This window comes from Hemiscyllium ocellatum, chromosome 12 (genome assembly GCF_020745735.1).
Source record: "Hemiscyllium ocellatum isolate sHemOce1 chromosome 12, sHemOce1.pat.X.cur, whole genome shotgun sequence".
Taxonomy (NCBI): Eukaryota; Metazoa; Chordata; class Chondrichthyes; order Orectolobiformes; family Hemiscylliidae; genus Hemiscyllium; species Hemiscyllium ocellatum.
The window spans coordinates 54,050,126-54,076,518 of NC_083412.1; the positions used below are offsets into that span (position 1 = coordinate 54,050,126).

At 40.0% G+C, this 26,393-nt stretch overlaps 1 protein-coding gene across 4 annotated transcripts in view; it reads right to left on the reverse strand.

Moving 5' to 3' along the window:
• caska (calcium/calmodulin-dependent serine protein kinase a) overlaps positions 1 to 26,393 on the reverse strand; it is a 618,991-nt gene that overhangs the window by 315,976 nt on the left and 276,622 nt on the right. For all 4 annotated transcript variants that reach the window (XM_060833558.1, XM_060833557.1, XM_060833556.1 and 1 more), the window contains exon 10: positions 11,185 to 11,284. In XM_060833558.1, the coding sequence (XP_060689541.1) occupies positions 11,185 to 11,284 (100 nt within the window). The remainder of the gene's footprint in view (positions 1 to 11,184; positions 11,285 to 26,393) is intronic.

Genomic DNA, 26,393 nt, shown 5'->3' on the forward strand with positions numbered 1-26,393 from the left:
CCTTTGTACAAGAAGGGTAGTAGGGATATTCCGGGTAACTACAGACCAGTGAGCCTGACTTCGGTGGTGGGGAAGTTGCTGGAGAAGGTCCTGAGGGTTTTATGCAGGGGAGATTGTGCCGTACCAACTTAATAGAATTCTTTGAGGAAGTGACCAAGTTGTTAGATGAAGAAGGGCTGTTGATGTCATATACATGAACTCGACTAAGGCATTTGATAAAGTTTCCCTATGATAAACTAATAGCGGAAGTGAAGTCACATGGTGTGCAGGGTGTTCTAGCTAGGGGGATACAAAACTGGTTGAGCAACAGGAGACAGAGTGTAGTAATTGAAGAGAAAGGTGACCAGTGGTGTTCCACAGGGATCAGTGTTGGGGCCACTGTTGTTTGTGATACACATAAGTGAACTGGAAGTGTTCACTGTTGGGACGTTCAGATGACATGACGATTGGTGAAGTAGCAGAAGGCATAGGGGACTGTCAAAGAATACAGGAGAATATAGATAGACTGGAGGGTTGGGCGGAGTAGTGGCAGATGGGAGTTTAATCTAGACAACGGTGAGGTGGTGCATTTTGGGTTGTCTAATTCTGGAGCATATTATACAGTGAACGGAAGAGCCTTGGGAAAAGTTAATGAGCAGAGAGATCTGGGAGTTCAGGTCCATTGTACCGTGAAGGTTACTGCACAGGTGGATAGATGGTCAAGAAGGCATATGGTGTGCTTTCATCGGATAGGGTCATGTTAAAATTGTTCAAGACGTTGGTTCGGCTGCATTTAGAACACTGTGTACAGTTATAGTTGCCACATTACCAAAAGAATGTGGACACTTTGGAGAGGGTGCAGAGAAGATTTATGAGGATTTTGCCTGGTATGGAAGGTGTTAGCTATGAAGAGAGATTGAGATGGTTAGGTTTGTTTTCATTAGAAAAAAGGAGATTAAGGGGGTACCTGACTGAGGTCTACAAAATCATGAATGGTATAGACAGGGTAGATGGAGATAAGCTTTTTCCCAGGGTGAAGAATTCAATAACGAGAGGTCACGCTTTCAAGGTGAGAGGTGAAAAGTTTAAGTGGGATACATGCGGCAAGTACTTTACAGAGGGTGGTGGGTGTCTGGAACACGTTGCCAACAGAGGTAGTAGAGGCAAGCATGGTAGATTCACTTAAGATGCGTCTAGATAAATGCAGGAGTAGGTGGGAAGCAGAGGGATACAGATGCTTAGGAATTGGGCGACAGGTTTACACAGTAGATTTGGATCGGCTCAGGCTTGGAGGACCGAATGGCCGGTTCCTGGGCTGTAAATTTTCTTTGTAGAATGCCTTTGGATTTTCTCTAATCCCTCCTGCCAAGGCTTTTTTGTGTCCTCCCCACCGCCTCCACCCTCCCAAGCTCTCCTCAGTCTATTTTTGAGAACTTTCCTAGCTACCCTGTAATCCTCGAAAACTTGCTTCCTCAACCTTAAGTAAGCTTCTTTGTTCCTCTTGATGAGAAGTTCCTCTTCTCTTGTCATCCAAGGTTCCTTCACCTTACCATTCCTTGCCTGTCTCAGCGGGACAAAGTTCTACAATACTCGCAACAGCCTCCACATTTCCGTTGTGACTTTGCCATAGAAGAATTGTTCCCAATTTGTACTCCACAGCTCCTGTCTAATAGGAGTATAATTTCGCCTCCCCCAATACTTTCCCATACTGTCTGTTCCATCCCTCTCCGTGGCTATGGTGAAGATGAGACAGTTGTGGTCACTGTCACTGAAATGCTCTCCCACAGAGAAATCTGACATGTGGCCTTGTTTATTGTCTCACACCAAATCCAAAACGGCCTTCCCGTGAGTCGGCCTATCTATGCTAGTCAGGATTCCTTCTTGGACACACCTGACAAAATCGGCTCCATGCAGACCATCTGGATTAAGAAGGTTCTAATCAATATCGGGGAAGTTGAAGTCATCCATAAAAACAACTCTGTTACATCTGCACCTTTCCGAGATCTGCTGTCCAATTTGTTCTTCCATCTCTCTGCAGGTATTGGGGGGGGGGATCTATAGGAAACACCCAATAAAGTGACTGCTCCTTTCCTGTTACTGACTTCCACCCACTTATCACTTACTCACTTATCTACTCCACTCTCCTCACTGACCTATCACTTTCACCCTAATCTTCATCTACCTATCGCATTCTCAGCTATCTTCCCCCCAGCCCCACTCCCCTCCCATTTATCTCTCAGCCCCCTTGGCCTACAAGCCTCATTCCTGATGAAGGGCTTATGCTCGAAACATCGATTCTCCTGCTCCTTGGATGCTGCCAGACTGGCTCTTCTTATCCAGCACCACACTCTTCGACTCAACGGAGGAGAATCTAGTCTCCTGGTCACACTGGCTAACTAAGGCATTTCTGATTGGCCCAGACTAACAACCCTAATCAAGAACCTCACAGTTAACAAGGTTCACCTGGTTCCAATCACTACACCCAGACAATCACAGGAGATGAAACACTTGTCCCTTTTACCTCCTCTGTGCTTAAGGTCCCAAATACTTCCTTAAGCAGCCACTTAACTGATACTTTTTTCAATCTAGCCTACTACATTCACTGCTCACAAAGCAGTCTCATTTTTACTGAAGACAGATGATCCCTGGAATGGTAGGCCTAACATATGATGAACGGTCAAGGGTCCTGGGATTGTATTCATTAGCGTTTAGAACGTTGAGGGGAGATCTAATAGAAACTTACAAGATAATGCATGGCTTAGAAGGGGTAGATGCTGGGAAATTGTTTCCGTCAGGCAGGGGTACTAGGACCCGTGGGCACAGCCTTAGAATTAGAGGGGGTCAATTAAGAAGAGACATTTCTTCAGCTAGAGGGTGGTGGGTCTGTGGAATTTATTGCCATGGAGTGCAGTGGAGGCCAGGACGTTAAATGTCTTCAAGGCTGACATTGATAAATTCTTAATCTCGCAAGCAATTTAGGGATACAGGGAGAGTGCGGGTAAGTGGCATTGAGACACCATCTGCCATGATTGAATAGCGGAGTGGACTCAATGGGCTGAATGGCCTTACTTCCACTCCTATTTCTTATGGTCTTAAGACTCAAAATGCCGATTATTTTGTGAAATATCTTGCCTCAGTTCCTAAACATGAATCCCAACTTCCAGTCACTTTCATTCTACCATCTTGGTTTCTTGCTCTCCATAACCATTACTACTCTTTTTGTCTTTTGTTCTAGGATTTCATTACCTTTGGCGTTTGATCTCCTTTTTTGTTCAATGTGTCCCATCCCTTTTTCAGTAGAATAGAAGCCATCACATTTCCACATTTCTGAAAAAGTATCATATGGAAATCTTTATTTTGTTTCTCTCTCCATAGATGCTGCCAGACCTGCTGAGTTTCTTTCACATTTTGTGTTTTTGCCTTCCAATGTCACATTCTTCTGTGTCAACTCACTGACAGTAGCCTACCCTTTGACTGCAATTCTTTTGCATTGGTGATAAGTCAAACATCCTCTCATTTCTGAATTTTACGCTACTGCCCTCAGCAAGTGGAAAGTGCCACCTAAATTTATATTTGGATTAAAGGGACAGTGGTAGTGTGGATACGACGTTAGCTCAGAGACAGAAAAAAGAACCACCACTACTTTTGATATATACATTAATGACCTGGGTATGCATGCATGCAAACCTGGGCAGAAAATTTAAAATTCTGCACAAGAATCAAAAATTAGAGATATAGTAAACATAATGGACTTTAGGAGGTCATAAACCGTGAAACAGACTGATAGAATTTCAATGTAGAGAAGTTCGAAGTGATACATTTTGGCAGGAAGAATGAAATGATGCAATGTAAGCTAAAGGTCATAATTTTGAACCAGGTGTAGAACAACAATACTAGGTTGGGGAGGGGATATTATGTAAACACATTTTTGAATGTGGCAGAAGTAGTTGAAGCAGCTGCTCAGACAGCAAATAGAATTCTTGGATTTACTAAATTTACAGTGAAGGAAAAAGCAATAGTATTTCACAAAATATTTCTAAAACATTGATCAAGCTTCAGCTGGAGTAATGCTTTTAATTTGGAGTCTTTAAGAAGCCTGTTAAGACATTGGAATATTGAATAGAATACTACCAGGAATGAGGAGTTTTGATCATGTGGAAAGACTAAGAGAATCTGCAAGTTCACAAAGGGTTTTGATAGAGTAACTAAGAAGTTGCTTCCAATGGCAGAGGACTGGTATCTAGTGTATTCAGATTTACATTGATTGGCAAAAGAAGCAGAGATAACTCAAGAAAAAAACATTTCGACAAAAAAAAAGAGTTGTTGTGATCTAGAATGCACTGCCTGAAAGTGTGGCAGAAGCAGACTCAAAATTAATTTTCAAAATGGAGTTGGTTTATCACTGAAAGGAAAACCATATTAGACTTTTGAGAAATAGTAGGGAGAGTGGGGTGAGTTGGATATCTTGACCCAATATTCAGCACAGTTTGATGAGTCAAATGGCATCCTTATGTGCTGTACCAGTAAAAATAAAAAGCAATTTTGGAGAATTTAATGGGACTGAACACTGACAAATCTGTGGGAAGCAATGATCCACATTGTAGAATGTTTAAAATGGTGACAATGGAGACAGTCTATACATTTAAGGTCATCTCACTGGTGGGAGACTATAGTAATTTGGTATAGAGATGGGAGAGTAGAGGCATAATTGAAGGTGAACACAAATACTGCATAGAAGCAAAGCAAGTCAGTGCAAACTTGGTTGAGCATATATAATTAAATTAAGGCACAAGGGAGTGCACCTGGGAACCATTTATTTTAATACAAGGAATCTTGTTGGCAAGGCAGATGATTTGAGGCTGCTGATTACACATGAGCATACTGCATCATTGCTATCACAGGGACGTGCTTGATAGTGGGCAAGATGGCAGTTCGATACTCCAAAGCAGAGTGTTTTCAGGAAAGTGTGTAAAAGAGTAGGTGGTGTCACAATATTGATGAAGATGTCAATTATGACAATAAGGAGGAATGATATCTTAAGATGGTTCCTCAAGTAAAGCCAAATAGGTAGAACTTAAAAAGAGAAAGGTGGTAATCATTTTGTCAGGAGCATATAATACACCCTAAACAGTCAGGGAGATACAGAAGGACAGATGCATCAGCAAATTTCAGGGAAGTCTAATAATAAAAGGCATAACAACAGTCGGGGATTTCAACTTTCTCAATATTAAATGGAATAGACAACACGTGAAAGGCATGGAGGGGGCAGAATTTTACAGAAAACAAGTGCCTCTTTTTCAGAGTTTTAGAAGGCAGCTAATAGAAAGTCCCACAAGGGAAGGTACGGTGTGGGCCTAAGTTTAGGGAACAAAGCCAGGAAAATGGTGCAAGTATCAGTGGAAAGCATTTCAGTGATGGTATCCACAACTCAGTAAGATTTGAGGTAGTCGTGAAAAAGGACAAAGATGAACCAGAAACAATGGTTCTGAATTGGGGCAGGATATTTTTAATATGATTGTATGGAATTTGGCTAAAATGGGCTAGGTGGAGCTAGACAAAGAATAACACATCACAGGAACAGCCCTCTTAAGCCTGCGCCAACACATGACATCTTTCTAAACTAAAAGCGTTTTGCCTCTAAGTAGTCCAGCTGTCTCTATTCCCTGACTATTCACATATCTGTCAAATGTGTCTCTTAAACATTGCTGTTGTAACTGCTTCTACCACCTCCACTGGCAGCACTATCCAGGCATTTATCACCTGTATTAAAAAAAAACTTGTCTCTCACATATACTCTAAACATTCCTCCCTTTTACGTTGAACCTATGTTCTCTATTAATTGACATTTCTACTCGGGGGGGGAAAAAGACTCTAACGCTCCATGCCTTTCAATAAATTTTGTAAACATTTATCAGGTCACCCCTCAGTCTCCAATGTTCAAGTGAACATCACCTAAGTTGACCCAATCTGTCCTCATAGCTAACACTCTCCAAACCACTCGATATCCTGGTAAATATTTTCTGTACCCTCTCCAAAGCCTCTACATCTTGCTTGTAATGGAGCCACCAGAACTGTATGCACATTCCAAATGTGGCTTAATTGAAGTTCTATACAGCTACAACGTGACTTGCCAATTTTTATACTCTATGCTCCAACTGATGAAGGTAAGCATTCTTGACCACCTTATCCAGTTATGTTGCCACTTTCAGGGAACTGTGGACTTGTATATGTAGATGCTCTGTATATTAATACCTCCAAGGGTTCTCCCATTTACCATTTACTTCTTTCCTGAATTAAACCTTCCAAAATACATCATTCAACATCAGTCTTTAATTTTCTCCAACTAAATAATGGAAATGGTCTCTTTCCGCATTGCAGGCATTCTATGATTCTAAATAATCAGTCTTTGGTTTCTGCAACAATAGCACCCCATAGTCACAGATTCCATTCTTCTTCTTAGACATTTTCTCCTGCTCAATGAGACGGTTTAAAATTTTACTACTTTTTTGATTTGAGTTGAACTCTCAATCCTATATATTCTTTAAAAAAGACAGCTTAGTTCCACCTTTGTCCCAGCCTGTCTTAGCCCATTTTCCATTTAAAGTCTCATTAATTCCTTTTCTATTCTAGACTCAATTATTGCAATGCTTTCACTGGCAGTTTGCAAAAATGTACCAGCCACGGTCCTGCAGAATGTGTTTATTTGCTGCTGTGCAATTTTTTAAAAGTTTTTTTTAGTTTTGCAAGAAAAACTTTGCCTGGTTATCAGTGCAAAACACACAGGCAAAGGAAATTTTGTATACAGATCGTATCAGTGCATATGTAAAAAACCTTGCATCCAGTTCTCCCCTAAAATAGCTCAGCTACAAGTAGAATTTGTCCAGATCTAAATTCATATCTAAAGTTCATAAAATGACATTTCAACATCTCTTCACAGTTACCACTGGTAAATAAACTAAGTCAATCTGGTAAGTAGTCTAACTATAAAATTATCAAATACTTTGACATATTTACACAAATGGGACAACTGTGATGCAGTTGAGTAAGAGCACCTCTGCTTCTGAGGACTGAGTTCAAGTTGTGTTCTTGCATCGTTGAGACTTGGTTCAAATTTATTCACGACTATAGGTCCCCTGTTTATCATGGTTGTAAAGCTTTTTTTGATACATGAATCTGGTAGTGCAAATCCAGTTTGCAGTATTTGTGGATTCAAAGCCCCAAATTGTTGCTAGTTCAGCAAAAGTCTTAAGATTTACTTCAGCAGTTTAAGGGACATAGAAAAATTGTGTTCTTTTGAGACTGACATTATATTATGTAAGGTGATATGAAATGAATTTTACTTGGCATGCGATTCGGTTATATTTGGCCTGGGAATACTTGATGCTGATACAGTGCCAAATTGCAAATTTATATCATTTTTCAGCATTAATAGCCCTCATCACGAGGAGTTTAAAACATTATGAATAGTTTCATTTTCAACATATGCGCGTTCAGGACCTTCTAATTAATTATTGTGCTCAAGTCAATTTAAATACCAAGATCTCAGCCTTAGATCGAAAATAAACTATTAATTCTAATGAATATACATCAGTTGGCCAAGTAATAAATTTAAGACTAAATTTGGTGCTATAACAAAATTTCTTCCCTAAGGGAGATTAGTGAACCAGATGGGTTTTTATAACAATTGACAGTGGTTACATGGCTGCCACTAAACCAGCATTTTTAAAACAAAATTCCAAGTTTCTTTTCTTTTGTTGAATTCCAATTTACCATCTACCAAGATAGGATTCAACCTCTTGTCCACAGAAAATTAGTCTGGGGCTTTGGATTACTAGTTGAGTGATATTACTACTAAGTCACCACCTCCCAAGAGCAAATAATGATTGAAAAAAATCTTCCAAAGTAAAACTGACCAACTTGACTTTCTGTAAGTTAAGTGGAGAAGCAAACTGCATGAGGTTCGTAACCTTTTACAAGATTCTATTTAAAACAACATAGATGCAAGAAATTTAAGTTAATTGTTAACAATCATCCTACAATATTCTGATTATGATGAGTGGTTCAAAGAAAGTCTCTGCAACATGTCAGGAATTAACTACATGAAGACAGCATGAAAAGTAATTTTATCTCCGCAGTACCATGCCTGTGAAAGGAGAGACAGTGAAATTTACACACACAAAGGCACATAATTTATACAGTATGAAATGCCTTAAATAGAGAAACAAGTAGATACCTACTTTCTGCAGCTAGCAGTCCTAGTAAGTGAGCAGCATTTGGGTAAATAACAAACATTAAGAGCTTTTCAAACTAGAAACATAGTTATGAGTGAACTCTCATTCATTTGAAACTGAAAAGGAATTGGTTTAGGTCTTTGGTGAATCATTTCAGGTCTGAAGCCATTACTTGTTAAACAGTGAAGGCCTTAGTCAAGTCTTGTCCAATGCACCAGTCAAATGTGGCTAATTGGAAAATTAGAAATAAATTTTCGATTTCTGATTAGTAAATTGATTATGAATAAATGGACACCGCTGTTGGGTCTGAAATCTCTTTCTCTCTCTATATATATATGCACGCTAATACACTTTTAAGATGTTAAGATAAAAAGCAAAATGAATGCATCTCCTTTTTAAATCATTATAAATACATTACTTTCTTGGTTATTGCATGTTTATTAACTAAATATAGACATATGAAGCTCATTTACCCACATGGTTTAGGGTGGGTTCCCTAACTCTGAGTTTGAAGTACTGGGTTCAAGTTCCACCTGCACCATAGATGTGTTAACATCTCTGAATAGATTGATTAGAAAAAAAACTGTGCAAGATATTTTCACTAAAATTAGCATAAATGGACAAAAAACATTATCATAGACAAACTATAGTTAATCTGAAATTTCAATTGGACAATGTTGCTTTAAATCAATTTTCCCTTGGACATAATTTTAGTTGGCTTTTTAACCAATCTAGTGACTGGCCAGTTCCAAGAATAGAAGCTAAGTTATTTGTGTAAAATTTACTCCACCAGAATGTCAATAAAGAGTTTAAATAAAAGGCCAGCATTAATTTCACAGAAATAGTGTTTTTTACTTCCAGATTTAAACCCTGACATTATAAGGTTAACTAAATATATAGTTCACGTAAGACAGATTGTTTGTGCACTTCCATAATTGTATCAAAGCTGAAAGGGTTTAGAAAAGATTTACAAGAATGTTGCCAGGGTTGGAGGATTTGAGGCAGAATAGGCTGGGGCTATTTTCCCTGGAGCATCAGAGGCCGAGGGATGATCTTATTATGGAGGTTTATAAAATCATGAGGGGCATGGAGAGAATGAATAGCTATAGCCTTTCTCCCATGGCAGGGGAGTCCAAACTAGAGAACGTTGGCTTAAGGTAAGAGGGGAAAGCTATAAAAAGGACCTATGGGGCAATGTTTTCACATGGAAGGTGGTTCTTGTATGGAATGAGATGCCAGGTGGTGGTGGTGGTGAAGGCTGGTACCATTACAACATTAAAAATGCACCTGCATGGGTGCATGAATAGGAAGGGTTTAAGGGAGTATGGGTCAAAGGCTGGAAAATGGGACTAAATTAACGTAGGATATCTAGTCAGCATGAACGGGATGAACCAAAGGTTTGTTTCCCATGCTGTACAATTCTATGACTCTATAACAGTGTTCAAATGCTACCAAAGACTTGGTGAAAATGCATCAGGCAACACTGAATGTCTGTCTTTGTATCAAGACTGGTATCAGTGACAATAAATGGACAAGTATGGATCAAATCAGATATAAGGGATGAGAAAAAAAATTAGCAGTTGTAACCTTTCAAGTCAAGTCATATATTGATAATTATCTTTACCCTTAGAATAGCATAATTATTGCTTTACAATCTCAAACAGGACATTTTAATTATTACAACTGGAAATACAAGTATTTCAGCAGAGGACTATTTTGCCATTTGCCATTGAATTAATCAGAAGTTAAAATCATTGAAGTATACTTATAGGGATGGTCAAGCAAAATGGTACTATTTACAAATTTCCGTAAATGGAGAGTGATTCACTGCCAACTGTCACAGCATTTTCTCACACAGTTCCAAGTAACATTTTCAAAACCTAAGTTAGTTTAGTGTGCACTATTACTTAAATGTAAATTGCATGTATTCGGGAAGTAAACCATCTATTTACACATCACCAGATAAAATGCACTAAAACCACACGGGCAAAGAGGTTGCAAAAATAGTACTGAGATCTGTATATATGAATTCAAACAGTGGTAACGGGTTTGAAAATTTGCATTTTATATTTGCACATTTCAAAGTGTAAATTTGAAATTTGGAGAGTTTTACAAGTTAGCTCAACATTGTGAAGTGGAGTGAAAGGGTAAGACAGTATGTTGGAGGGGCGGGGGAAAATAGTAGAGACAGGAATAGGATATGTTGTGGCACATTGGGGGTAAGGGTTACCACAGCAGCGAGGGGGGGGGGGGGGGGGGGGGGGGGGCGAGGAAGATATGCTGCAGTAGAGGGTGGGGTGATACACTATGACAGGGAGGATGGGAGATATCCCATGGTAGAAAGGAAGGAGGGATATACTGTGATAGAGGCAGCAGGGGATACACTGTGGTAGAGAAATAGGGGAATACACCATTCAAAGAGGAAAGTGGGGGGGCACTGGACAATGAAGGAGGAGAAAAGGGGGAAGACTCTGAAGCAAACAGGAAGATATGAAGCTATTTAAGGGGTAGAGGGGTCAGATGATGATGGTGAGGGTAGCGTGAGGTGTGAAGTGGATAGGTGCAAGGGATTAGAGACCAAGGGCAAGGAAAGGGGATAGGAGGAGTTGAGAGAGAGAGGGGGAGTAGATGAGAAATTGCGATGAGGAGCTGCGAAAGAGTTGCTCAAAAATGGAAGGTATCAGTACTTAGAAGGGCAATTATTTCAAGTTGAATACAGAAGGCAGAGTGACACCTCCAAAGGAATGAGGGGTCTGTTGTTTGCTGACTTATTTGGCCCAGGAATTGTATAATTATCATTTTTTATTATTGTTGAAGATAATGCTCTGCATTAATAAGGAAATCTGCATTCAATAAATGTAGGTACAATATTTTTGTTGCATAGCTTTGTTGTCGAGCTAGAGTATTTCACTCTGTAAAAATTACATAGGGATCAACTTTAACATCTGGTTTCTTGATAACAGAAAAAAAGTACCTGAGGAAGTGGGGTCTTCAGAAAAATCAGGCAGTTCTTCAGGAGGGTCTCCATAGAAGGAATTGAACTTGTGGCTTGATACAGCTGCTAACACTGCCCCCTGAAATAAATAAAATGAAAATTTGTTACCCTACTGCATGACTCGAATGAGATGACAACCCGAATCAAAGAAGGATATGATTGGGCTAATATTTACACCTCTGTTGTCAATATCTAAGTTGATTAAAAAAAAACTGAACCTTCAGCATTGCTAGGTTTCAACTGATTTGGCACAAAGCAGTATTATTGTAGTCCTTGTGGCATTAAAAAGCAAAGAATAGCTACAATGATCTGACATATCTGCTATATTTTGAAGTAGATATGGAAGGTTCTATATCACAGCATATTTTAAAGTAGTCTCCGATTGAAAGATTGTCTAGAACATCCCAAAAAGCACACAATTATATCTTCCACTTAACCTCAGCACCTGTCACTGAATTCTCGTAAGACAGTTAAAGCTCAAAGTCAACAAACTTACAAATAAAACAAAATGTTAAAATAAGATTTTTTCACTGCGTGCATTATCTCATTTAACCACTTACCAGGTAGGTATTCTTTCTTCTCAAGGTTATTATCAAGTTAAAATTATAAGTTGGTACCGAAACGTAAAAGGTTGCACATCATTTCGCATTTACTACCTAGGATGGAGTTGATATTCTGGGTAATAATGGATTCTAGTTCTGTCTACGCAGCAGCTAGTCAGAATTGTTAAACTTATGTCATTCTATTTCCAAACTAATAGTTGAAAAATAGTATAATAATTGGAAATTAAAACTAATCTCAAAATAAATGGTTCAGACCAACTTTATCCCATTTTATTGTGTTTTAATTTCTAATTCAGAGTGTGAAGATCATAATGCACAACCATCTTATGTCTGGTCAGAAGGAGACAGGCAACATGCAGACATTGTGCATTCATTTATCTGATTGTAGATGGAGCTGAGCATCTACTGCATTGATAACTTTCTCTGCGTATGTTCAGGGACCAAACAGTGCATGCCATGTCTCTTTATGGGAAGCAGTACAACAGGAGATTGTTGGTGAATATTACTGCTGCATTACTAAATGAGGAAAATGAAACATCAGCACAGAGGCAATAGTCCATGGTCATGGATGCACAGCTGAAAGCCTCAGATAGATGCCATATTTCTGCCAGGTCAAGGAGACCCTCAAAGGCGACGGTTAAAAGTTACTTGAAGCAGATGGCTAGAGAGGTCAGCACTACAAGAGTTTAATCACTTCATATATGTGGTCAAGATCAGAGAATGCATCTTCACGTGCCATCTCCAATCCAATCCAATATCAGCCTCTCTGACAGTTGAAACGGGTCATACACCCAAATCATCGGCAAACAACAGTTGATACTTGACATTCATATACTGCATCTCAGTCTCAGCACCTACCACTACTGTTAACATCAGGTTAGAGACAGGTTAGCTCACTAACCTGTAAAAAAGCTGCTGGTCATGATGAAGGCTTTCATTAAGTGCAAAAGATCTACTGGGCCTGTTAGGTCTTGTGTGGTAGAGGATAATGACTTTCTGGTTTAGTAAAACAAGGTCATAGAGTCACAGTCATAGAGATGTACAGCACGGAAACAGACCCTTCGGTCCAAGTCGTCCATGCTGACCAGATATCCCAACCTAATATAGTCACATTTGCCAGCACCTGGCCCATATCCCTCTAAACCCTTCTGATTCATATACCCATCCAGATACCTTTTAGATGTTGCAACTGTACCAGCCTCCACCACTTCCTCTGGCAGCTTATTCCATACATGTATCATCTTCTCGTGAAAAAGTTGCCCCTTAGGTCTTCTTCATATCTTTCCCTTCTCACCATAAACCTATGCCCTCTAGTTCTGGACTCCCCCACCACAGGAAAAGACTGTCTATTTATCTGATCCTTGCCCCTCATGATTTTATAAACCTCCATAGGGTCACCCTCTCAGCCTCCAAAGCTCCAGGGAAAATAGCCCTAGCCTATTCAACCTCTCCCTATAGCTCAAATCCTCCAACCCTGGCAACATCCTTGTAAATCTTTTCTGAACCCTTTCGAGTTTCACAACATCTTTCCGGGAGGAAGGAGACCAGAATTGCATGCAATATTCCAAAAGCGGTCGAACCAACGTCCAGTATAGTCGTAACATGTCCTCCCAACTTCTATACTCAATACTCAATAAAGGAAAGCAAACCAAACTCCTCCTTCACTATCCTATCTATCTGCTATGAACTTGTACACCAAGGTCTTTTTGTTCAGCCACACTCCCTAGGACCTTACCATCAAGTGTAAAAGTCCTGCTAAGATCTGCTTTCCCAAAATCTCTTCTGGGGTAGAAGTGACTTGTACAAGAAGGATGTATTCTGTTTTCTGCTTTGTTCCTGCCTGTCCTGACGTTTGACTCGCTGTTTTTCTCAACTGCACCAGTCTCAGTTTGATCTCTTTCCTCAGCATCTCCATGGGTCCAACCCCTCCATTTACTCGTTTAAATCCTCCCAAGCAGCTCTAGCAAATCTCCCTGTCAGTATATATTAGTTCCCTTTCAATTCAGGTGCAATTCATCCTTTTTATACAAGTCACTTCTATCCCAGAAGAGATTCCAATGATCCAAAAATTTGAATCTTTCTCCCGTACACCAGTTCTTCAGCCATGCATTCATCTGCTCTATCCTCTTATTCTTACGGTTTATTGCATGTTAGCAATTAGTTACAAGTTACATCAATACAACAGACATTGTCAGAAACTTTGAGGAGGACCATAGATTCTGTCTCACCCCATTGAGATTCAAAGTTGCTCTGCCCACAAGTTAGCATGATATTATAGTGAATGGTACTTATGACAGTCCTCAATATTAAGCTTTTCAGGTGTACTTACAACAATTCCTTTAAGCATTTTGGATTATTAGAATTATACATTTGATTATATAATTACATTTATTTTTATCCCATCTTCCACCACATTTCTGACTTTATAGAATTCTTCAACCATAAGTTCATAAGATATAGGAGCAAAATTAGACAATGGCAGACATTTGAAGAGTGTATGGATGCATTGCAACAATTGTTCACTCATGTCTGGCACAATAAAATGAGAAAGGTGACTCAACCATGTTTAACAAGGGAAATTAGGAGTAGTACACAGAAGGACAAACAAATCGGCTGAGGGTTGGGAGCAATTTAAATTTCAGCAAAGGAGCATAAAAGGCTTGATTAAGAGGTGAAAAATACATTAAGTGTAAGCTTGCAGGGAACTTACAATTTTACTGTAAAAGTTTTATTGGTGTATGGAAAAGAAAGACTAGCTAAGACAAATTTAAGTTCCTTTTAAAGGGGAAATTACAATGGGGACCAAAGATGGCAAATCAATTACTTATGTCCTCCTTTGTGAAGACAACCAATGTCCCAAAAATGTTGGGTTTGGGGACGGAGAGGAACTTAAGGAAATTAATATTAGTAGGGAAGTGATGTTGGGGAAATGATTGGATGAAAGGCTGATAAATCCCCTGGGCCTGATAATCTACATCCTAGACTGCTTAAGGAAGTGGGCCTAGAAACATTGGATGAATTAGTGATCATCTTTCATGATTCTATAGATTCTGGACCAGTTCCTACGGATTGGTTTGGAGGACAGCTAACATAACTCCATTATTTAAAAAAAAATCAAGAGTAAACAGGGAATTATAGACCAGTCAGCCTGATATCTCAAATGGGGAGAATGCTAGGGTCCACTATAAAAGACTTATTGGTAGAAAAATCAAAAAACAGTGAAGGGATCTGATAGAGTTAGCACTGAGTAACAAAAGGGAAATTATGTTAGACAAATCCACTGGAATTTTGAGAGGATGTAACTAGGAAAGTTGACGAGGGGATCCAGTGGACGTGGCTTATTGAAACTTTTAACAAAGTCCAATTTAAGAGATTAGCATCTGAAATCAAAGAACATGGGACTGCGGGTAGTGCACTGACATGGATAGAACTGGTTCGCAGATAGCAAATGAAGTGTAGGAATAAACAGGCCTGTTTTTTTGAGTGGCAGGCAGTGTCTAATGGAGCACTCTAAGAATCAGAGCAAATACCCCAGCTCGAATGACTTAGATGAGGGAACTAAATGTAACATTGCCAGGTTTGCAGAGGACACAAAGCTGGGTGCTTCGATGAAGTGAGGCATACAAATTACACTGCACAGGAGGTACGCAAAGCGAGATCAAATGAGCAAGCTCAACACTATTTGAAGTTAGAGAGTCCATTCATCAGTCTAATAACATCAGAGAAGAAGCTGTTCTTGAACCTGCTGGTGCGTGTGTTCAAGCTTCTATATCTCTGTCTGATGGAAGAGGTTGTCACAGAGTATTATTGAGATGGGAAGAGTCTTTATTGATGTTGGCATCCTTTCTGTCGCAACAGGAAGTGCATATAGAGTGACTGGAGGTTAGCTTCCATGATCGTCTAAGCTGTGCCATTATGCACCCAGATAGTGTGCTTTTTGTGGTGCATCTAAAAACGTTGGTGAGGATCCTTGTGGACATGTCAAATTTTCTTAGCCGCCTGAAGAGGAGCAATTGTTGTGCCTTCTTAACCACTGCACCTACATGGAAAGTCCAGGACAGGTTACTGGTTATCGTCACTCCCAGGAACATCACGCTCTCAACCTCCTCTTCACTGATGTAGACGTGGGCGTGTCCTCCTCCTTTCTTTCTGATGTCAATGTTTAGTTCTTTTGTTTCGTTCACTTAGAGAAAGAGGTTGTTATCACTGCACCACAACAGCAAACCCTCTACCTCCTTTCTGTATTCAAGACTTATCATTGTTTGATATTTGTCCTACCGTGGTGGTGACATCAGCAAACTAATAAACGACGTTTGTTTGGAATTTGGCTACACAGTCGTGAGTATATTGTAGGGATCTCAGAATGCATCCTTGGGCGACTTCAGTGTTGAGGGCTATTGTGGAGGCGGTGCAGTTGTCTATCTTCACTGACTGCAGTTTTAGGGTCAGGAAGCTAAGGATATGGTTGCAAGGGGTGGAGCTGAAACCTAGGTCTTGGAGTTTTAGGATTAGTTTGGTGTGGTTTATGCTGTTGAATGCAGAGCTGTAGTTAATGAGTAGGAGTCTGACATAGGTGTTCTTGTTGCCCAGACAGTTCAGGGATGAGTGCAGGGCTAGGGAAATGGCATCCGCTGTGACCCTTTTACTTCGGTAGACAAATTGCGCGGTATTAAGGCAAGGTGGGAGGCTGTGTTGATGTGGACCATGACCAGCCTGTTGAAGCATTTCATGATTAGGGAGGTCAGAACCACTGGGCAGTAGTCATTAAGGCACACTGCATGTGCTTTCTTTGGTACTGGGATGATGGCAGTCATCTTGAAGCAGGTGGGTGCTTTGGCTTGGAGGAGGGAAAGGTTGAAGTAGTCAGCGAATACCTCTGCCAAGTGGTCTGCCCAAGATCTATGTGCATGGTTAGGGACTCTGTTCGGGCCTGGCGCTTTCCTTGGGTTGACTCCCAGGAAGACAGAATTGATGTTTGCAACAGTGATGGAGGGAACTGGTGCATCCTGGGTAGGTGACATTGCACTGCTGTCATTCTACCTGAACTGAGCATAGAAAGCACTGAGTAAATCAGGGAGGGATATACTTTTGTCTGCTATCTTGCTTTGCTTCATGTTGTATCTTGTTATGTTGTGTAGGCCTTGCCACAGGCAGCGGGTGTCTGTATGGTTGGTTTGGGCCTCTAACTTGGTCTGGTACTGCCTCTCGGCCTTTCCGATAGCTTTTGGGAGGTCATCTGGATTTTCTGTATAGGTCTGGGTCATCAGACTTGAATGGTGCACATTTGGTCTTGTATCTGACATAGCTATTTGATTATGAAGCTATAGCACACTCAGACTTAGATCAATAATAGATTTGTCAACTGGCTTGAGTAGGCTATACTGTTTATTGGAACAGGATGGGTGGAGAGATGGGATGGTAAGCTTGCTTGTGAATGCCATGAATACTGGCCAGATAGTTGACAGTAAGGAAGGAGGTTTTATGTTACAGAAGGATATAGATGGATTGGTCAGATGAGCAGATCCATGGCAGATGAAGTTTAACCCTGAAAAGTGTGAAATGATATACTTTGGAAGGACTAACAAGACAAGGAAGTACTCAATGAAGGGTAAGAGGCTATGAAGCTAAGAGAAACACAAGGATCTTGGGATGTTTGTTCACAGAAGGTGGCAGGACAAGTTAATAGGGTAGCATACAGGACACTTGCCTTTATCAGTTGTGGCACTGATTGTAAGAGCAAGGACATTATTCTGGAGCTTTACAGGACTTTAGATAATCTGCAACTGGAATAATGTGTGCAGTTCTGATCACTGTACTAAAGGAAGGATGTGACTGCACTGGAGGGGATTCACCAGGATGTTGCATACAATAGAACAGTTTAGTTATGACGAGAAACTGGATAAGCTTGGGTTGTTTTCTCTGGAGCAGAGAAGACTGAGGGGAGACCTGAATGAGGTACACAAAAGTATGAGGGACATGAACAGAGTGGATACAAAGCAGCCATTCTCCTTAGTTGATGCGTCAATAACAAGGGGCCATAACTTTAGATGAAGTAGGAGGTTTAGAGGAGATTTAAGGAAATTGTTTTTCAGCTAAAGGGTGGTGGAAATCCAGAATGCACTGCCTGGGTAGATAGAAGAGATTGGAAACCTCACAACCCTTAAAATGGATGAGCACTTAAAATGTCAAACATTTAAAGCCATGGGCTAAGTGCTTGAAAGTGGGATTAGTATAGATTGAGACTAATTCATTTTGCTAGTTCAGACTTGATGGACTGAAGGACTTTTTCTGTACTGTATGATTCTCTGACACCTAATCTCAATGTCTTCTGTTGTTTTAAAAAAAGTTTTGAGCCTGGAAAATCCCATATATTACTCATTTCTAATAACCTTCAATCGGGTGGCTTGCTAGAGCCATTTAAAGGGACAAGTCAAGCAGCATCCAAGGAGCAGGAAAATCAATGATTCCTGATGAAGGGCTTTTGCCCGAAACAACGATTTTTCTGCTCCTTGGATGCTGCCTGACCTGCTGTGCTTTTTCACTCTAATCTTGACTCTGATCTCTAGCATCTGCAGTCCTCTCTTTTGCCCATTTAAAGGGGTAATTAAACGTCAGCCATACTGCTACCTGATGCATTTTGTATGGTATGATCTACCTTTACAACATGCAAAACAACATTTTTCACTGTATCTTGGTATATGTGACAACAAACAATCATTTCTGTGGCTAAGGAAGCAAAGGTTCAGCAGCCAGTTTAGTAAAATTGACAGTCTGGCAATCTTCAAACTGAAATTGATGAGTTGCAGCCCTGCCTACTCATTGGTCACTTTTTTCTAAGTGTGTGCTTTCATTGCCTGACAGTTGGTTTCAACTTGGAAGTTAGCTTGCCTGCCTTTCAATTCACTTGCCTTCAGTTGGACTTCCCCACAGTTTTCCTTCATTGTAGTATGTTAGCAGCACCTCTGCCAAGGATCTCTGATGAGATGAGCAGCAACACCAGGTGCTCTCTCTTAACTGTGTGCTCTTCCACAAGTCAGAAGAGATGGACATAGACGTCCAGACCCAAGGAGGTAAAGCCCCTGACATAAGGCTGCGGTGGAGGACCAGTTCTCATCTAACACTATCAATATATCCTGCTATTCATTTCTCTATCATGTGATTATACAAGTTTTCCTTAATCTATGATAAAATTTAGAACTGTGCAGTGCTGATCTTAAGTTACAGACAAAGAGATTATATTCATCATACAAACTCATTTCAAGAATGGTAAACACAATGTAGTGGCAGTGTGCCAAGATTCTATTCTCTATATGGAAAAATAGTGCATACTATTTCATACGAACTGTATATTTTCCATGTACAGTATTCCCTAATTGCCACTGCTAATTTGGTAGTTTTAATAAAGTCGTTTTATAGTTTACAGGTTAAACAACAGACTTGTACCATTATTTCTTTTCATTGTCAAAATTTATAAACATAGTAACCGAGTGGTTAAGTTTAACATTTGAACCATACTACAGTCCAAAACTGGATATACCTTACTGGGTAGAACCTCAAATTTAAAGTATGACATCTACAAGCAAAGCAGGCCTAAAAGTTTGATAGCCCTGTTTGAAAAGTGACAGGCTATTGGCCTGCTCGTACACACATGCTGCAAGAGTCCCATATCATTGACTATGGAGTGGTAGTCACTGTGGTTGAGTCACCCAAATGCAAGCCACCCCTCCCCCAATGGTAACGTTTATGTTCCAAATTTAATAATTTTTCTTCCAGCATGGCACTTCCACTTCCACTCACTCAGTTGATGCTGTCAACCAAAACAGATTCTGATTTAAACCTTCTTACTGCAGAGGTCCACACCAACTTTTATTTACAGAGAAACTCAAAATAAACGAGACCAGACTGAATCATAATGCATATATTTGATGCATCCTCATTCAACTGACATTTTTTAACCCTACATGAGCTGGAAAGAGTTTGCATTTTACTTTTCATAATTATAATTCAGCAATTTTCCTATAGGAACAACAAATAAATAACGCCAGATTATAGTCCCAACAGGTTTATATGGAAACATTAGCTTTGAGAGCACCATTCCTTCATCAGGTGGTTGTGGAGGTTAACATCATGCTCTCAGAATTCATGCTCCAAAAGCTAGTGCTTCCAAGTAAACCTGTTGGACTACAACCCGGTGTTGTGTGATTTTTAACTTTGTCCACCCCAGTCCAACACTGGTATCTCATGAACAACAAATAGACTTTATATTTTCACCAAATCCTACAGCTGAACTGCTTTACAAACATAATTTGTTTTCTACCAAAAAGAGCAATTTCCATATCTAGATTCTTAAAAGGATTGTGTACATCGGTGATTAGTGTTCTTTTCCTATGGAAAGCCCAACCATTTCTACTTGCAGGTTTTAATACTTAGGAAAAGTAAAGATTAACTTTATTACAGAAGGAGGCATTTCTTATCAGGAAAGTTTGTCTGGAGTGTGTATTGCCGATGCATCTTTGCAAATTAATAATGAAGACTAGTTTTGTGGAGGAAGTTATGTTATACATTCTTTCAGACAACAAGCAATGAAAAACATCACTATAACATTATGAAGTTCACATTTTATCAGTGGTATACTTTGAGTCAGAACAACATTGCAACATGTCCTGTCATGTGAGATTTTCTTTTCCTGTTTATGCACATTCCAGAACAAAATCAGCTGTGTGTCATGTGTACAACGCGCAACAAAACATGAAAGTTGAATCTACAATATGCTACACTTATGACATAGGAGTCAGCTGCTTTTAAAAAAGGTATAGCTGAGCAACTGTGTGTCTGCAATACCCCATGTTTTGACAATTATTACAGGCTTTCCAGCATTTCCTGCGAGGGGCTTGAGTTTAATGAAACCTCTGCAACAAGTACACAAAGTGTAGAGATGGCAGCATGGCCAAGCATGTTAGACAGAGGATTGAGGTTCTAGTGTCTACAGAGGCATGGCTTTGAATCCATCCATTAAGAATTGTGCTAAGGGCTTGTCATTCAGATGCTTTGGTATCTTCGAAGGGATCTTGTGCAGTGGTAGCATCCCTGACCGTGGGGCCAGAATGTTTAGGTTTAAGAAAAACAAAAGAACCATGGATGCTGGAAATCTGAAACAAAAACACATTGCTGGAAAATCTCAATAGGTCTGGTAGCATCTGTGGAGAGAAATCAGAGCTAACATTTCAGATTGAGTGACTCATGGTAGTTAGGAAAAGGATAGATTTTATACAAAAGATAGGGTAGGGGAAGGGTTGCGGGGGGGGGGGGGGGGGGAAACGTGGAGAGCAAACAATACACTGAGTTAGAGCCCAAAATGAGAAAAAAACTGTTGGACAGACAAAGGTGTGCTTAATAGGTCAGTCTGGGGGAATGAACAGCTGCTAATGAGAACAATAACTGATTGACAATGGGTCGTGTTTGGTAGCAGCCTGTGTCATGACAAGGCCTTGTGTTGGGATGGGGAAAAGCATGTGGAAAGGTACTGAAACCCTAAAATTGTTGAACTTGATACTAAATCTAGAAGGCTGCACGGTTCCCAAGTGGAAAATGAGATGCTGTAATTCCAGCTTGCGCTGAGCTGCACTACAGCACTGCAACAGGCCTCAGACAGAGCTGCTGGTCAGAGAAAACAAGGTGGTGGGTTGAAGTGGCAGACAATTAGAAGCTCAGTAAGTTTGCAATCTGAATGTAGATGTTCTGTGAAGCAATCACCCAATCACCCACACTTCGTTTTCCCAATGTAGAGGAGACCATTTTCAGCAGTGAATACGGTAGACTAAATTGAGTAAAGTGCAGGTAAAGTGCTACTTAAGCTGGAAGATGTGTTTGGGACTTTGGATAGTGAGGAGGAGGAAGTAAACAGGCACGTATTACAGCTGCTGCAATTGCAGGGAAAAGTGCAGTGGGGTGTGGGGACATGTTGAGAGTGAAGGAGGAGTCGACCAGGGTGTCCTAGAGAGAACGGTCCCTGTGGAAGGCTGACAAGGGAGGGGAGGGGAATACATGTCAGTTGCTAGCATCCTGTTGGAAGTTAAGAAAATGAAGGCTAATGATTCTCTGCATGAGGATGCTGGTGGGATGGTAGGCAAGGACAAGGATGACACTATCGCTACGTAGGAGAGATGATAAGGGATGTGGGCTGAAGTGCTTTGAGATGGGTCGGACCTGGCTGAGGGCCCTGTCAACCAGGTTTGGGGAATCTTGGGATTCCTTGGTTGAGGAAGAAGGTGGGCATTTCAGAGGCTCCCTTATTGAAAGTTGGCATCATCAAAACAGATATGATGGAGATAGAACAACTGGGAGAATGGAATGGGGTCTTGATAGAAAGCAAAATGTGAGAATGTACAGTCAAGGTCACTGCAAGAATCAGTTGATTTGCAGTGGATATTGGTGGTCAGACTATTCCTAGAAATGGAAACAGAGATGTCAAGGAAGGGAAGGGAGAAGCCAGACCAGGTGAAGGTGAGAGTGGGATGGAAATTGGAAACAAAATAGATAAACATTTCCAATTCTGGATGAAAGTGGGATGCAATGCCAATAATGTCATCGACGTACCAGCAAAAGAATTGTGGTTGGGGTCTGGGGTAGGGCTGGAACAAGGAATGTTCCATGTAGAGACAGGCATAGCTGGGGCTGATGCAGGTACTCAGGGTTACCCCCTTTGACCTGAAGAAAGTGAGAGGAGTTAAAAGGGAAATTGTTTAAGGTTAGGACGAGCTCAGCCAGGTGGAGGAGGGTAGCGGCTGAGGGGGACAGTTCAGGCTGGTTTTTTTCAGGAATAGGAGAACCCCGAGACCATCCTGATGGGGATGGACGTACAAAGGAATTCTGTACAAAAAAGCTATTCCTCAGATCCCTTTTAAACCTTTTCCATCTCATCTTAAACTGGTCCCTTTTAGTTTGGACTCTCTGACTTTGAAGAAAAGGCTTGAACTATTCACCATATCTCTGCCCCTCATGATTTTATAAACTTCTATAAGGTCACCCCTTAGCCTCTGATGTTCCAGGGAAAATATTCCATTCAGCCTCTTTCTATAGCTTAAACCCTGTAATGCTGGCAACATCCTTGTAAATCTAAAGTTAATTTGTGAACAGCTACTAAGCCAAATATTACCTATAGATTTGAGAATGTAATCACTAATTCTTTTAACACCCAGTCAGCTGTCTGATCTAGAATATGCATTAGATTATAATGTTAAATACACTAACAGCACAATATTTGTTCTTTGATAATGTTAAATACACTAACAGCTTAAATCCTCCACCCGATTATATATTTTGGTTGCAGTTAAGGTTAAATTGTAAGACCTATTTTCACAACTCATTCGTTAATATAGGTGTGAATTGACAAAGCGTAAAATGGAAGAATAAAACAATTATCTTTAATCCTGAGTTGCCTTGACACAACAGTAATTAGTTTTCTTTCTAAACTACGGCAGTTATGTTGAGAATGTGCTCTCATGTTTAATATTTTTACACTAAATATTTTTAAAAGGTCATTTGTGAGAAACATGGCACTTTCGAAATCTTACTTGTCAAATCTATGTCACATAATTGTTGAATACATTAAACAATAAAATTTGCAATACTTTGATCAAAAACATATATAGCTACAACAACTATCTACTTTATGATTGGTAGTTTAAGTAAAACCATCAGTTAGATGTTGAACTTATAAAAATAACTCAAATTACTCAGTAAGCTCCTCAATCAAAACTAAACTGGAAAAATAAACCAATAAAACGCATATTTTATTTGCTAAATTATTTTAATTGTCATATTATTTCCTCAACCGCCACATGAAGGTAAAGCATACAATTTATAATATGCAAACATCAAAACAGAGTCATATTTTGGTCCCTTCCTAAGGATGGCGGTCTTCATCTGGATTTCCCTTCTTGATTTTTTGGTTGGCTTACATACAGCAACTCTCTAGTCCTGTTCATGTCTCTAAAAGGATGAATATGCTTCAAGGCAACAGCATCAAGAGCACAGAAAGCATTGCAGCTGTACCATATCCACAAAAAGCATCACCTACGACTATAATGGGAGCAAACAGTTTACTGTGGATATGTGCATCATCCATTTTACTGTAAAGAGGCACTGAAATCAGGAGACTTAGCAAGAATCATTTTCTATCCTTCCACGGAGTCATAAGTACAGTGCTCATTCTGGGATGACAACTTTATGACTTGCCACTGTGGTTACCGTTTGATATTACTTTGGTTATGGTTCTTACTAGTCTTCTGCTGGCTGCAGGTGCAATTTCATTTTGTAATATAGCTTCTTCCTATACTATACCGGTCTCATGTTTTGAGGTTACTCCTGTTCTTCTTGGCTGGTCCTATAGTGCTCCTTGATCACAGAATTGACACTGTGCTGTCAAATCTCTGAACCTCTCTCCAGCTCTTAAACATCACTTTACTCACTCCAATCAGTTATTACTAAATCATAGAAAGATAGAAAATAGGAGCAGAAATACACCATTCAGACCTTTGAGCCTGCTCATTGACCATCCAACTCAATAGCCTGTTTTTGTTTCTCCCCTATCTTCCTTGATCCCTTTATTCTCAACAGCTAGATCCAACTCTTTCTTTAAAATATATATTAGCCTTGACGGCTTTCGGTGGTAACGAATTCCTGGCTCACCACTCTTTCGGTGTAGGAATTTCTCTTCATCTCAACATTAAATGGTTTGCCCTGTATCCTTAGACTGTGGCCCCGAATTTCAACTCCCTAATCATTGGGAACATCCTTCTTGCATCTATCCAGTATAGTCCTGACAGAATTTTATAGGTTTCTAGGAGAAGTCCTCCTTCATACTTCTGAACTCCAGCAAATGTAACCATAACCGATGCAACCTCTCCTCACACTTCAGAACTGTCACCCAGGAATAAGTCTGAGAAATCTCTCCTGCATTCCTCTTATGGCAAGAACATCCTTCCTTTGAGAAGGAGACCAAAACTACATACAATATTTAAGCTAAAATCATAAAACACCAAGTTATAGTGAAACAGGTTTATTTGGAAGTACAAGCTTTCAGAGCGCAGTTCCTTCGTCTGGTAGATAGTGGGGCCGGATCATAGGACACAGAATTTATCTTAAAAGATCGAAGTGTCATACAACTGATGCGATGTATTGAACAAACCTCGATTGCTCTTAAGTTTTTAATCACTTAGATTGGGATGCAGGTTTTGATTGTTAATCTGTAAATCCCGGAACTTGAAGTCACATTCCCTAGATAACTTAAGGTTTTATCAGTATATGTAAAAAGAGTGACATCTCAGCTTAGACAATGCATTAAACCTGGGAGATTTTCATCTGTCTGTACCCCAACTATGAATCAGACTAGTTCTATTTCCAAAATCGGAATTTATAAAACGTCACATGCACTGACTGCCTACAGAGTGTGCTTTTTGAACATGATAGAATGAATCTGCAAACGCAAATTCACCCCATAGACATGGGCATGCGCGCACACACAAGTCTACGGGGTGAATTTGCATTTGCAGATATATTCTATTTTGTTCAAAAAGCACACAATCTGTAAGCAGTCAGCTGATGTGACATTTTATAAATTCTTACTTTTGAAATAGAACCAGTCTAACTCAAGGTTAGGATACAGACTCTAACCTCACACATTTAATGCATTATCTGAACTGATACGTCACTTTTTTTCACACAACCTTAAGTTATCTCGGGAATGTGACTTGAAAGAAGTTCTGGGATTTACATTTTATTGAATTGTAACCTCCACCTCCATTCTAAGTGACTAAAGACTTAAGAACAATCGAGGTTTGTTCAAGATATCGCATCAGTTGTATAACACTTTGATCTTTTACTATAAATTCTGTGTCCTATGATCCGGCCCCACTAGCCACCCGACGAAGGAGCAGCACTCCGAAAGCTTGTACTTTCAAATAAAACAGTTGGACTATAACTTGGTGTTGTGATTTTTAGTTTCGTCCACTTCAGTTCAACACTGGTACTACCACATCATGGCTACAATATTTAAAGTGTAGTCTCACCAGGGCCCTTTATAACTGCACCAAGGCATTCCTACTCCTGTATTCAAAGTCAATTGTTGTGAAGGCCAATATACCATTTCCCTCCCTGATTGCCTGCTGCACCTGCATGCTTACTTTCAGTGACTGGCATACAAGGACACTCAGGCCTTGCTGCAAATTTCCCTCAATTTATAGCTAATTAAATAAGAATCCGTGTTCCTAATTTTACCAAAATGGATAACGTCACATTTATCTATATTATACTGCATCTGCCATAGTTTTACGCACTCACTCACCTCGCTGATCTAAATGATCAGTAAAACATCTCTATATCCTTCTCACAGTTCACCCTCCTACCCAACTTCGCATCATCCGCAAGTTTGGAGATATCACATTTGATTTTGAACATATCTAGCAAGTCAAGACTAGCTAAATTTGAAACTTTAGTCAGGGAGCAAACAGAGATTTATGTGGCCAATATGATGCAGGATGGTACTCTGCCTTCCAGGTGGAAGAACTATTACAAGGCATTCATGTAGGTGAATTCATACGATACAGGAGCAGAATTAGGCCATTT